The following is a 14,539-nucleotide window of genomic DNA, read 5'->3' as shown; positions in this document are numbered from 1 at the left end:
GTACCCTACAGTGCGAGTCTGGTCAAAACGGTTTACTTGACCAAATGCCAGCCTCTCTTAATATTAATAATATGTATGTTTCTTCACTAAATAGGGGCCAGTCTACGCTTTACCTTTGATATAAAACGAAAGAAATAATTGAAGATTTCATCACCGTTTTGAGTAAATCAAGATATCGAATCTTTATTTGTATTCAATGTTTGAGCACACTTTGATTTAATTATATACATGCATTGACTGTTTTAGATTTATGTCAGTGACGGGTTATATAGATTATGAGGATTTTGCCTAGAAAATAAATTAAAATACAAATCATGTTGTTTACATTAATATGTATGAGTGATTATTTCTTTAAAAGCTTTCATTTTTATAGGCATTATATAACATTTAAAATGTATTTTCTGTGCTGTGTAAATTAGAAGGGAAATTCAGTGTACCAGAGGTTTGTCGATATTTTCTCCCTGTAGAGTACGCATATATGCAATATAAAATAATGGCGTTTCAGAAGTAATTGATATTATAAACACGGTGTCTAATATGAACCATGAAACATGTTTATGGAATAACGTTTCATTCTGTCAAAACATACTTCAGTAAAACAATCCCCAATCATGCGAATGCTAGCACTCTGTCTAACGTACAGGAACAGTAGGTTTACACTACTATTTTGTACGCATGGAAACTGAAAGCTCTAATAATTTACAATTCAACAATCTCTTTTAAAATGAAACCTTCAAACATATTGATATTAAGATGTATTCATTTCAAGATAATGTCAGTGTGTGTTATGTTTCATTTAGATCATAGACAAAGCTCTCATGGTAAAGCATCATTTCTAGACATAACAAACCATAAATTAAGCGCTGATCCCTCGTGAAATAAATTTCCTTTTCACACTGTTTTGTACTCCACCATATGGATTGATATAAAAATATTCATCGCATTTTCGTTGTAATCCGTTTGACCAACACTGCCAAATAATTTATAAGGGATTTTTAGTTGTTCGCTTGCTGACTTTGAAATAAAGTTTAAAAATCTACGTGTCTAAATAATTAAATTGAAAACAAAAGTTTAACTATTGTGTGTCTTCACTTGTTAGTTGCATATTCACCGCATGAAATGTGTGTTATCATTGTCAGACCACACATTAGTGTACGAAAGTAGATAAAAATTATATTAAGGGATTGCACATCATATGTGTCCTGGTTACGCATGCGCAATTAATTTACCGGTACTTCTATATTACATATAAAATAGTTGATGTTCGATATCAATTTTTACCTTGATCAAGCACATACCCACTATATCATCATAATCATTGGAAAGATAAATGCATAATCTTTTGACAAAATCCATGTCATTAAATTCTATACGCCGTAACTAAAAATATTTACCTTAGAATAGGCACACCGGCATTGACAGCTCTGCAGACGGCCATTTCGGGCTCAAATAGTATGACCTACTTTTACAAATATACCTTCAAGTTGATACCAAAACCAACCATTTGCAATGTATTTTACAAATCTAAGGCAGCATGCACTCAACAATGTGTGCTAAGTATCAAGTTGACTGCATGTAACCCTGCAAACAGGAGTTCCGGTTTGTGGTTATGTGACCTGCTCCCATGCCTTATTATGAGTGTATTTCTTCACATTCGAAATATATCGTAGGTTAATATTTGATTTAAATGTAGTTTTCTTTCGACACATTTAAATGACACTTACATAGCCGCGTCATGCGAAAAATGGGTCTTATGCGTTCGGCCAGCGTATCTTAAGCCCAACCTATGCATTTACGCAGTCTGGCCAGAGGCGATGTTGTTCGCCATAAAAATCAATGTGTTATGTATCTCCTGACCAGACTGAGAGGGCTATATATATATGATTGGCGCATATGAATAAGACCCATTTTCGCATTACGAGGGTCATTAAAATCTTATTGCGAATTATAAATACAAAATTGAATTCAAAATAGCAAACTGGTAAAAAAAGGGAAGCCTATCCAGGCGTTCAGGAATGATTTCCAGACGTTATGACAGAGTACGGCAAACATTTGTGGTTTGATAATTAAACGATTTTCCTTTTATGTTTGCATTATCTTATTTCGGTAATGTTTGTTTTCTCATCTTGAAAGCAAAACTGTGTTGAACGATGGTCCCGGAAGATTAAGTGAATGAGTACTGATTCTGAAATCCTGCGAGATGGATTTTAACGCGTAATTGTAACTGGGCCACAATTTTTATCGCTTGATTATACAGAGAGTAGTCCGGAAATTCTTACACTGAACAGTGCTACATCCTTTACGCTGAGCACAGACACAGTGATGTAGCCAAAGTTTAGAGGTTTTATTTCTCATCAGCCTATGAAATACTCGATTATATGTATACGTATCTGCTGGCGTTATGTAAAAGTCATTTCATGTGAAAAGCTGGGTAAAACAGCTATGCCGAAAAAGCGCATTAGTGCTCTATGCGAAGGTTATTGTCAGAGTTGTTGACACCGTGTTAACTGCTAGGGTAACAAGTAAAGCATAAACAACAAAGGACGGGTAAACAGGGCTGTCTTTATGACTACCTAATTCGTGTGTAAAGTGTATTGCTCGCAGATTTATTATTTATGTATTTTTATCAATTATCTTCGCAATATAAAGAAGTTAAACTCTAGCTGCGAGAGCAGTATTGCATTCTCAGTATAAACAACTAGTTCTATTTAAGACAAATGACCATTGCCAAAACAGTTTGCAACAGCAAAAAATGCGAAACGACATACACACATAGAAGAATAAAGCCGGGGTCATCGCATTGGAACTGACAATACAAGCTTTGGGGGTTTAAATCGGTTTTAGAGCGCTCAACCTCACGTTTGGCCCAGCAATATTCAAGTGTAAATAAAATTTAACCTCATAGCATTGAAACTCGAATTAAACAATAATAAAAGAGAATTAAACGCATTCAATTTAATTACCATTTAATCAATGGTAAGAATGAGACCAGAGTAACTGAGTTACAAACTTTTTGAGGAACGATGAAATGAAATCAAACATCAAAAGTTTTGTACAGGGAATTTCCATTATGAAATTATATTCTTAGTGAGATAGGTATTCGATATTCCAACAATATTTATTTAGTATGATGTTGATTGCATATTTTCTTTATATTCAGTTCTCATTACCATCTTCGTCATACATTCTATGCTTTCAGAACGTCAAAAAGGGCAATGTTGTTGTATTTTGTCTAAGTTATCTCTGTAAAATAAATAGAAGGATAAAAAGTGCACACACATCTCGACCCGTGCGGTAAGATACACTCGTTATAAATTTGAATGGCTTGCTTTCATTTCAAACTTGCGATTCATTTTGGAAAATGAGTTGCGTCTTAAATTATGCAATAGCGAACATCTTCAGTGCCTTCAGCGCTTTGATTTCCAGTTTTATCAGTTGTCGGTTAATTAATCATTCTAATAATCGATTCTTCCATTCTTGATGGCTTATTTGCATGCAACATTTAACATTGTCTGCGACTTTGTGTATCTGTTAAATGATTTATTTTCATTTATGATCATGCCTCGTTCACCGTCAAGTCAAGTCAAGTAATATTTATTTATAAAGTCGGGTATATCAAAACATGTTAACACAAGCTCTGATCGAAGAGCTTTTAGAGCCGACTTCTAAACTAAACATTTACATGATAACAACATAGCACATACAATTACATAACTTAAAACACGTTATTAAAATGTTAAACATTAATATTATTAAAATGTTAAACATGACAAAATGTTTAACATGACACAATGAACAAAACATGGCAACACAGTATTTTATAACACAATTGATTATTTATCTAACAAATCAGTTACTTAATTATGTAGATAATTAAATAATTATACAATCACCCAAGCAATCAGCTAAAATTGAAACTATACTCAAGCACGGATATCTACATGTAGATAAAGATTATGAAACAGCATAATAATTATTATAGTAGATTAACATACAAAATAAACTAACTAAAGTTATAGGGCATGGATATTTAAACAGGTTTAGCACATATAGGTTAAATATCACTTATTTCAATGTGTATTCTATGAAAATATAGAGCAATTATAAACGCATGTAGTATATTTCCATCCTCTGGAGAGGGAGGAGACTAAATTATAACAAGTTACATATAAATGCATATCACATTATTGTATGAGCTTGAAAGAACTTGGAGATAAATAAATTAAAATAAATAACACATAATTAGAAATTTAACTTAAGACGTGTTGGGTATCTGCTGATCTTGACCATGAAGGCCTAAAAACTGCTCTAAAAGGAAATGGACTAAGACGCTGAAGATTGAATATAAACACATAAGTGTGACCAATAAAAGGATTTTAAAACACTTATCCCGCCAAATCAGATTTGGAGAAAACTAATCAGCAGCTTCCCCACAGGAAGCTCAAATACATGACATTGCAGCTTAGGATTGGCTACCTAGCAGAATACCGTTTAGACTTGCCCTGACCGTCGTAGACCGTCTTGCCTTTTCTTTGAGGTAAATTGTGTTGGTGATTTTTTGTTGAATTGAGAAAAATGAAGACCAAAATACATCATCATTACTGAAACGATATTGGAAAGCATTATCAAAGAGCAATGATTATATATTTAACTAGCTGTAACACTTGAAATGCCATGTCATAAATGGTGTTTGGTTTTGTAAAGCTTTGTCGAGTTATTTGTTATTGTGTCCGGATACTCGTTTGTCCGATTTGTGTAGCATGCCCGAAGAGTCTTCTCAAAAACCCGAGGTTTTTAGCAGTTTGATTTACACAAAGATATTAAATATGTATTTATAGTGTGTTTCTCTAGTAGGTTATTAAGCTGTCAATCGATATCTTCACTGCCTCTATAGTCACTGTAGCTCGATTGGTCATTGTTGGCTCGGGTACTACAGTTTGTCAACCAGTTTTGGATAATCAGCAGTTCCGATTAATTTGTAATTAATTTTCCACAATGCCCCAATAAAAACAAAATGATAAGGGTCTTAGGAATGCATTAGGTAAAGGAATAAATTAACAAAGTTTTAGCAAGACAGCTTTTGTGCTTACAGGAAGATAAATGCTGCAAAAAGTTAACCGGAACTGATTGAATGAGTTATGTTTTGAAAGGTGCATATGCAGGGCTTTTCATCCTTATATAACAGAGGCCGATATTCGACTCCTTCCCAATTCTAAAAAGCCTTATTTTTTCCCAACTCTGGCTGAAAGACTTCCCAAAAAAAACGATTGAAATTCCCCTGAAAATAAAAAAAATAAACACAGCGGATAGTGTTTTGTAGCCAAGTTACTATTCGGTATAGTTTTACTGGTCTTGTAGATGATTGTAATTTCATTGAAAGCTTCCACGAGCGATAAACAAAGATGAAGGTTTATTTTGCGTAATTGTTGTCTGGTATCGATTTTTTCGCTACCAGTTCAGTTCAGGTATTTCCCCACTACCGCTAAGCCGAATTTTAATTGTATTTGTGTACCAGTCTAGAACAGAATATTGCGTAGTACGGGTTTTATTGTCGGTTTTTGCACGAGGGCCGCAAGGGAGGTCACCAGTGTCATCGCTGAATTTTCAGTTTGAAAATGTCACATAATGGTAAATATTACTGTTCAAAAACTGCTGTTACCTGTCGAAAAGTTTATCTGTTTGAAAATATACTGGCCAATCTTTGAAAAGAACATTTCCAGGTCATTAATTCATAACAAAAATAAAGTTCAAACCATTATTGTGACTGTTTAAAATTGATTAAATGATTTACCTGTGATGAAATGCTTTTAAAGTTTTTTTCCCAAAATGGCCATTTATCGCGCTTAAATTTCCCAATTTGCAAGGTTAGGGCTTCTTCCCAATTTCCAGATGAAAAGCCCTGATATGGATATAGAAGGCTTTATTATTTTCAAATTAACTATTTGCTGATTGAAAACAAATACCATGACAATGTTTCAAAATACTTATTCTGTAAGTTGAATGATTTTTAATAATTTTCCGAAGGTTGAACTTGTATGGCTTTTTTTGACAAAAAACTGTATATGCTGTCTGGCCTAACCTGTTATCATAGAAAATAAATTTAACCCTTTATTTTTACATCTTCTCACATTGACAATAAATCCTGAAAGAAATTATTGTGGTCAAAAGAATTAACGTTTTTTGCCGGGTTATTCTAAACTGGTTGAGTGACTGTACTTCACATGTGCTTAACTTACATGTACCCCGGGTAGAGCAAATATACTAAAGCATACCCGGAAATTTTAATGCTAAATCGTTAGTTGTCTGCTTTTTATTTTTTTTTATTATGTTCACATTTATGTCGATTTTCTGTTAAATTGCCTCTATATTATTGAAACTCATACTCAAAAAGCATGTTCATGCAGCTTTTTTAAGAGAAGCTTGTTTAAGATAAACAATATCGTTTTACTGTAATTGGTAGCACGTTTTATGACGTCGGATTTGGGCCGGGAATACAACTCGGGCACATTCTAATATCGACCAGGTACGTTTAAGTATATTTAGTATTTTTCGTACCCGGGATACATGTACTTAGTAGTACCCGAGCCGACAATGACCTACCAAAGTCACTCTATGCTCCTTGAAAGTTAAATGTTGTAACTAGCTAGGTGTTATACCACTATGCAATCTTATGCATAAGCATTTTCTTGTTTAAAGGTAAATTTGACATTTGTATAAACATTCATTAAATACTCTGTTACAAATACTAAATAATATTAGGCTCCAAAGTATCTTGAGGAAAATATCTGGTAATATTTACAAAAACACCTCTCGCTTGGTCCATTTTTGTCCAAATTGTGTCATTTTATTTTCATTATGACACCAACCCTGAGAGAATATGATCAGGCTTTTCCAGGGTGAAACTTATGTATGTATCTTTTGAATGGGGCCAATATGGGTTCCAATATATCACTAAAAATAACTTTGCAGTGCACTATTACAGTTTTAAAATTTTCATTTAGTTATAATAAAATCTTGGGTAATATAACAAAACTAATAATTGTTACCTGGTCGGCTACTCCATTTTCAACTTTAATTCCAGGGCAAAAAAAATAGTGAAATGAGTGATCAGTACCAAGGAGAAACCTTAACAGAAAACTATCCAGAAGTTAGTCCTGCACAGTCTCCATGCAATGGCCTCCTTCCATCTGGTAAGCTGTAATAATGTATACTTGATATCTGTAGGCAGCTACAGGGATAATATTTAAATTTGTATAGTTCTTACATGTATTTCAAAAGTTAAGTTAGAAAATCTTTAAAAACTCATTTTACTGTTTTACAAAGCCGGACAATGTTGATTGTTAGTTCTGTCAATTGTGTATGAAAGGTTTTGTAAAATATATTAATTGCCCTTTAAAATATTTCATGACAGGATCTGTTCATCGACCACATAGACAGTCCATTAGACGTGGCTCACCTTCCAAAATTAACCAGAACAACAACAACAAACTGGGTACTACAGATGTTGCTGTTTCACCAGTACTCCAGCAAGAATCAAGGGAATCCCCTGGTTTAGGTAAGATTTTTAGGGGTTGAAATTCCGGAATAAACCAGAAATCTGATTTGGAGGCTCCAAAACCATGAGTTTTGAGTTAGTAAATCCAATGATATTTTTCAGGGAGTCAAGGCGGTTAGGGTGTGTGTTTGCTTGTTCAAAGGCAATAACTGATTGTTTAATAATGCATTTGTTTAATAATGATGTGGTGTATATGGAATAAGTGACAACATGGAAAAATGCTTTTAATAATTGAATGTGTCAAAAGCTTGATCAAGTTTTAGTCTGTCAGTCAATGTATTTACTTCAACAATAAAACAAAATTTGACATAGAAATGTAACATTACAGGGGCCTTCATACAATGAGTGATGTATTTTGAGCTCACCTGAGCACAATGTGCTCATGGTGAGCTTTTGTGATCGCCTTTTGTCTGTCATGCATTGTGCTTCGTGCGGCGTCAACATTTGCCTTGTTAACACTCCAGAGGCCACATTTATTTCCAATCTTCATGAAATTTGGTCAGAGGATTGGTCTCAATGATCTCTTGGATGAGTTTGAAAATGGTTACGTTTGCTTGAAAACAATGGCTTCCAAGGGGTGGGGCATTTTTCCTTATATGGCTATAGTAAAACCTTGTTAACACTCTAGAGGCCACATTTATTGTCCAATCTTCATGAAACTTGTTAAGAAGATTCATCCTAATAATATGTTGGACAAGTACAAAAATGATGCCAGTTGGTTAAAAAAACATGGCCGCCAGGGGGTGCGGCATTTTTCCTTATATGGCTAAAGTAAAACCTTGTTAACACTCTAGAGGCCACATTTATTATCCAATCTTCATGAAATGTGGTCGAAGTTTGGTCTAAATGATATCTTGGATGAGTTCGAAAATGGTTACGTTTGCTTGAAAAACATAGCTGCCAAGGGGCGGGGCATTTTTCCTTATATGGCTATATATGGCTATAGTAAAACCTTGTTAACACTCTAGAAGCCAAATTTATTGTCCAATCTTAATGAAACTTGGTCAGAAGATTCATCCCAATAATATCTTGGACGAGTTCGAAAATGATGCCAGTTGGTTGAAAAACATGGCCGCTAGAGGGCGGGGCATTTTTCCTTATATGGCTATAGTAAAACCTTGTTAAAACTCTAGAGGCCACATATAGTGTCCAATCTACATGAAACTTGGTCAGAAGATTCATCCCAATAATATGTTGGACGAGTTCGAAAATGATGCCAGTTGGTTGAAAAACATGGCTGCCAAGGGGCGGGGCATTTTTCCTTATATGGCTATACCGGTATATGGCTATAGTAAAACCTTGTTAACACTCTAGAGGCCACATTTATTGTCTGATCTACATGAAACTTGGTCAGAAGATTCATCCCATTAATATATTGGACGAGTTCCATAATGATGCCAGTTGGTTGAAAAACATGGCCACCAGGGTGCGGGGCATTTTTCCTTATATGGCTTACCGCTATAGTAAAACCTTGTTAACACTCTAGAGGCCACATTTATTTTCCGATCTTCAGACCTGTTTACTTCTACGGATTCGCCGTAGTTACTATGGATTCTTTTGCTAAACTACGCACTACGGATTTGTACTGAAAACTACAGATCGGTCAATCAAAATGGTCAAATTTCAGTTTTTAATCGTACTTTCGCTTATTTTCGGTTATTGCGGGTAATTTGTCAATCATAATAATTTTAGCGCTTGCGTAGTAAGAAACGTAAAAATTTAAGCCTCCCGGGGACAATGCAGAATACCAGTGACCCCGCTGTTGGCATTTTAAATTCCAATATTGACACTCCAAAGAAAAAAGTTGCTAAAACAAACTCTCAAAAGTACAAAGAAGGCTATAGATGATACTGGCCATGCCTCGGGCCTTCTTAAAAGGAAAAACGAAAGTTCACTGTTCAACATGTAATATTGACTTTTCGTGCGCTCATGGAGGCAAAACAAAAATGACTGTAAGAGACACATTCATTTGCAGAGCCACATTAATTGGAAGAAGATCAAATCTTCAAATAAAGACATTTCCCCTATGATGCGAGGATCTAGCTTGGAGAAGGACTTGAAAACCACTAATGCGCAGGTCAATATGTGTGAGTTCATTGCACAGAACAACTTGTTTCTATCAACGGCAAAGACCTTGAATGAAACACTGAAAGTTATGTTTCCTGATTTGGAAATCGCTCAAAGAAGGTTATAGTTTAAAAAACGTGCATAAAGTTTATTTTATGAGGTACAGCTCTTTTTGAAATCGTTAATAAGCTGTATGAAACAAACTACAGCTTCGATCTCTATCATCCATGTTCATGTCGTACCCAGTCTTTTTTGGTACCAATTAATTTGGTATCTTAATGCCTCTAAAAAATGGTGTCAAAATGTACATGTATGTAGTGGTAATGGTTTGAACTTGTTTCCAATCAGAGAAAGCTGATACATGTTAGAGGAACAGTCAATTTGATCTCATCAACTTATCATTTGAGACAGTTCTTCAACAATTATAAAAGATTATTACTATCACTGAGATAGGGCAATCCTCTGACAACCCTGGGACTAACAAACTAAACACAGGTGAAACCTTTTGTTATAGTGTTGTTTAGAAGGGCAGTGTGCACATCCAATAAATAATAACAGTATAACGTGCTTAACAGATTAAATTATGAGGAAGTAAATTCATCTAATTCTTTATATACCGTTTAACTGATATGTGAACCAGTCATGCTGTTTTAATACTCTAAATGATTGAAAAAGGTAAAACTACTGACAACAGCCCAAAACTACTGACAGATGCCCTCCAAACTACTGAGAAGCAATTGGTAGGGTAAACAAGCCTGGATCTTCATGAAACTTGGTCAGAAGATTTGTCCCAATGATATCTTGGATGAGTTCGAAAATGGTTTCGGTTGCTTTAAAAACATGGACGCCAGGGGGCGGGGCATTTTTCCTAATATGGCTTTACTAAAACCTTGTTAACACTCTAGAGGCCACATTTATTGTCTAATCTTCATGAAATTTGGATAGAAGATTGGTCTCAATGATATCTTGGATGAGTTCAAAAATGGTTACGTTTGCTTGAAAAATGTGGCTGTTAAGAGGCAGGGCATTTTTCCATATATGGCTATAGTAAAATCTTGTTAACACTCTAGAGGCCACATTTATTGTCCAATCTTCATGAAACTTGGTCAGAAGATTCATCCCAATAATATCTTGGACGAGTTTAAAAATGATGCCAGTTGGTTGAAAAACATGGCTGCCAGGGGGCGGGGCATTTGTCCTTATATGGCTCTAGTAAAACCATGTTTACACTCTAGAGGCCACAGTTATTTTCCAATCTTCATTAAAATTGGTCAGAAGATTTGCTCCAATGATATCTAAAATGGAGTTCGAAAATGGTTTCAGTTGCTTTAAAAACATGGCCACCAGGGGGCGGGGCATTTTTTCCTAATATGGCTATATATGGCTTTGGTAAAACCTTATTAACACTCTAAAGGCAACATTTACTGTCCGATCATCATGAAACTTAGTCAGACGATTTGTCCCAATAATATCTTGAGTTCGAAAATGGTTCCGGTAGGTGGAAAAACATGGCTGCAAAGAGGGGGTGGCATTTTTCCTTATATAGCTGAATTAAAACCTTGTTAACACTCTAGAAGCCACATTTATTGTCCAATCATCATAAAACTTGGTAAGAAAATTTGTTCCAATGATATCTTGAGTAAGTTCGAAAATGGTTCCAGTTGCTTGAAAAACATGGCCACTTGGCGGGGCATTTTCCTTATATGGCTTCATGAATCTTCATGAAACTTTGTCAGAATATTTGTTTAAATGATATCTTGTATGTGTATGAAAATGGTTCTGGTCTGTTGAAAAACGTGGCTGCCAGGGTGTTCACTAGTCATGGAAGTTGGTTAGAATAATTGTTCTAATGACATCTTGGGCTGCACAGAACAGGTCAGTTCCTTTGAATCTCAGGTGAGCAACTTTGGGCCTTTCAGGCCCTCTTGTATACTTTATACAGTCTTGGCCGTAACCCGCTCGACTGTCGACCGGGTCGAGTGATTTTTGCGTCGGTCGAGTGAAAATTCCAAGCCGGTAGCCCGATGGGTCGAGTGCTTTTTTTTCATGTCCGAACTTAGTAACAAGTCCGAAATAGCTTCATATAGACGCTTATTCAAAACTGCATTGGTTGTTTCCCTTGTGCACTTATTGATTAGACGCTTATCGAACAGTGTTGTAAGACGATCTCGTGAGACGCTATAACAATTATTACTACTGGGTGTAGAACTTGCGGCATTCATTTATTTTACAGGGAATAATCTACATGTGCGTCCAGCGTCTATGACGCACAAATATGGAAATAGACGCATCCTTTTTATACGCCCGTATAAAATACGGGACGTATTATGTGAAACCCCTTGGCGGCGGGCGGCGGGCGGCGGGCGGCGGGCGGAAGGCATCACTTTGTCCGGACTCTAATTCAAATTGTATTCATCCGATCTTCACCAAACTTGGTCAGCAGTTGCATCTAGTTGATATCTAGGCCAAGTTCGAATATGGGTCATGCCGGGTCAAAAACTAGGTCATAGGGTCAATAAGTGCATTTTCAAAGGGGCCACTTTGTCCGGACTCTATTTCAAATTGTATTCATCCGATCTTCACCAAACTTGGTCAGCAGTTGCATCTAGTTGATATATAGGCCAAGTTCGAATATGGGTCATGCCGGGTCAAAAACTAGGTCATAGGGTCAATTAGTGCATTTTCAACGGCGCCACTTTGTCCGGACTCTAATTCAAATTGTATTCATCCGATCTTCACCAAACTTGGTCAGAAGTTGTATCTAGACAATATCTAGGTCAAGTTCGAATATGGGTCATGCCGGGTCAAAAACTAGGTCACAGGGTCACTTAGTGTATTTCAAGCATTTAGCATGGTGTCCGCTCTCTAATTGAAGTAGTTTTCATCCGATCTTCACCAAACTTGGTCAGAAGTTGTATCTAGACAATGTTTAGGTCAAGTTCAAATATGGGTCATGCCGGGTCAAAAACTAGGTCACAGGGTCACTTAAACCATTTCAAGCATTTAGCATGGTGTCCGCTCTCTAATTGAAGTAGTTATCATCCGATCTTCACCAAATTTGGTCAGAAGTTGTGTCTAGACAATATCTACATGTAGGTCAAGTTCAAATATGGGTCATGCAAGGTTAAAAACTAGGTCACGAGGTCACTTAGTGCATTTCAATCATTTAGCATGGTGTCCGCTCTCTAATTGAAGTAGTTTTCATCAGATCTTCATCAACTTTGGTCAGAAGTTGTGTCTAGATGATATGTAGGTCAAGTTCAAAAATGGGTCATTTTAAAGTTATCAAGTTGTCCAAAGCCTTAAAACGGGCGTATCTTGTGACAGTTTGGCACTCTTGTTAAATATGTGTGTCCATTCGGACGCATTGCTGAACTGTATCCGTTAACGCATACGCGAATCACGATAAGTACGAATCATCTTGTGTATGAGTCAAGAGTGTAGCAATGAACGCTGAGTTTAACCGAATGAGGCTTGAAGACTCCAACAAGTCTTTCCATTGGCTCTAGTCGAGCCGCTGCTGTATAATACAAATCAATTAGAATTGATCTTTTAAATAGAATGTGTTATGATATTTTTAGAGTCCTCGGATGAAAACCTGCTTTAACTTTGTGTAACTTAGTCATAAATAATACAGAAAAAAATGCCTCCGAAATAAGGTGTTGAAGCTAAATCCAAAACAAACAAATCTAAACTTTAATAAAGGTAGGTCAACAGCTCGCAATTCGGACGTAAACATAATATTATCAAGCTCGCAATTCGGATGTTAACAATAATATTATCATCGATTTGAATCAAGTTGAAATGTTGTAACAGGTCACATTCATGTAACAGATAATGTTAAAGCCTATGTGAAGGCAAACAAGATAGTGATAACTCAGAATTTGTTTTTTGGTTTCAACAAGTTTTTGAGATAATTAAAAGTGTAATGCAATTATAGTTATTGAGCTAGTGTGATTTAGACATATTTTCTTCACTACTTGGTATCTTGCAAAATTTGGGACCCATTCTTTTTCAAGGTGGACTCATTAATTTTGGCCTGTGACTCATTGGTCTAAAATCTGCGAGTTCAGGGACCCATAGATAGTAAATTCTAGATTATTCCCTGACTTTAATGTATTTTCTGTGTTATTTTGAGCGCACATCGCACAAACTTCAACCGCAAAATGAGAATGAAGGAAGCAACACAAAATATGAACAACTTAACGAAAATAATTCCAAACGTCATGGAAAAATAATCGGTCTTTGCTTCGTTTTGATGTCTCCAAGGAATTTGATTATGCGCCTGCATCGCTCACTTGCTGGTATGTGCATGTCATACATAATGTTAAAAAACAAATTAAATATCATGCACTTTGCAAGTATAGTTTTTTTGTACATATAAAGTTTATCTGTCAAGGTACAAATCCTGAAAGTAAATTCAAAGGTGTATTATACTGCATTTTAGATGCTGGTAAAATCGGCAAATCAGCGATAAACCATATGTGGCGATAGAACTACTGCTACAAATGTCGTTTTAGATTTAGAATACTCAGAAGTTTGGGAAGAAAAGTTGCACAGATATTATTGCTAGTTTGACATTTTATTTGCTTTATTCAGATATTTGTTTTGAAAACTTATATCATGTTATAACATTGTTTGTTTTTTTCAGGTCGCCTTAAGGAGCATACATAATATGTCAGACCTGGATGTCGGAGACTCAGACAATGACCATGATTGAATGGAGATGTCTGTTGACATTGTTTTATTTTTTTTGTCAGACATTAACTGTGAATAAAAACAGAATCAAGTGTGTATTTGTTTAATCTTTATTGTTCTACATGTATTTTTCTTCAATACAAACATACATGTTGTTATAAATGTAACAGAATTGTAACTTTTAATTCGGGCTAGTTAAAATTGATTAGGGCTAGTGAA

The 14,539-nt window shown here is 35.5% G+C and overlaps 1 protein-coding gene and 1 long non-coding RNA gene across 9 annotated transcripts in view; both read left to right on the top strand.

Annotated features, from left to right (window-relative positions):
- Positions 1 to 4,532: 4,532 nt before the first annotated feature.
- Positions 4,533 to 14,539, top strand: part of LOC127842490 (uncharacterized) — a 48,878-nt gene continuing 38,871 nt past the window's right edge. For 7 of the 8 annotated variants that reach the window (XM_052372019.1, XM_052372021.1, XM_052372022.1 and 4 more), the window contains exons 1-3: positions 4,533 to 4,790; positions 7,082 to 7,190; positions 7,412 to 7,555. In XM_052372019.1, the coding sequence (XP_052227979.1) occupies positions 4,761 to 4,790; positions 7,082 to 7,190; positions 7,412 to 7,555 (283 nt within the window). In that variant the 5' untranslated portion in view covers positions 4,533 to 4,760. Of the gene's footprint in view, positions 4,791 to 6,460; positions 6,524 to 7,081; positions 7,191 to 7,411; positions 7,556 to 14,539 lie in introns of all 8 variants that reach the window. The other variant, XM_052372020.1, reaches the window with a different exon arrangement.
- On the top strand, positions 11,989 to 12,724 carry LOC127842500 (uncharacterized). The gene is made up of 2 exons (XR_008031672.1): positions 11,989 to 12,437; positions 12,595 to 12,724. It is a non-coding gene; the product is annotated as an uncharacterized LOC127842500 (long non-coding RNA).

This window comes from Dreissena polymorpha, chromosome 8, assembly GCF_020536995.1.
Source record: "Dreissena polymorpha isolate Duluth1 chromosome 8, UMN_Dpol_1.0, whole genome shotgun sequence".
Classification (NCBI taxonomy): Eukaryota; Metazoa; Mollusca; class Bivalvia; order Myida; family Dreissenidae; genus Dreissena; species Dreissena polymorpha.
Note: the sequence above shows the minus strand (reverse complement) of the source record. Positions and strands in the feature narration are given on the sequence as shown.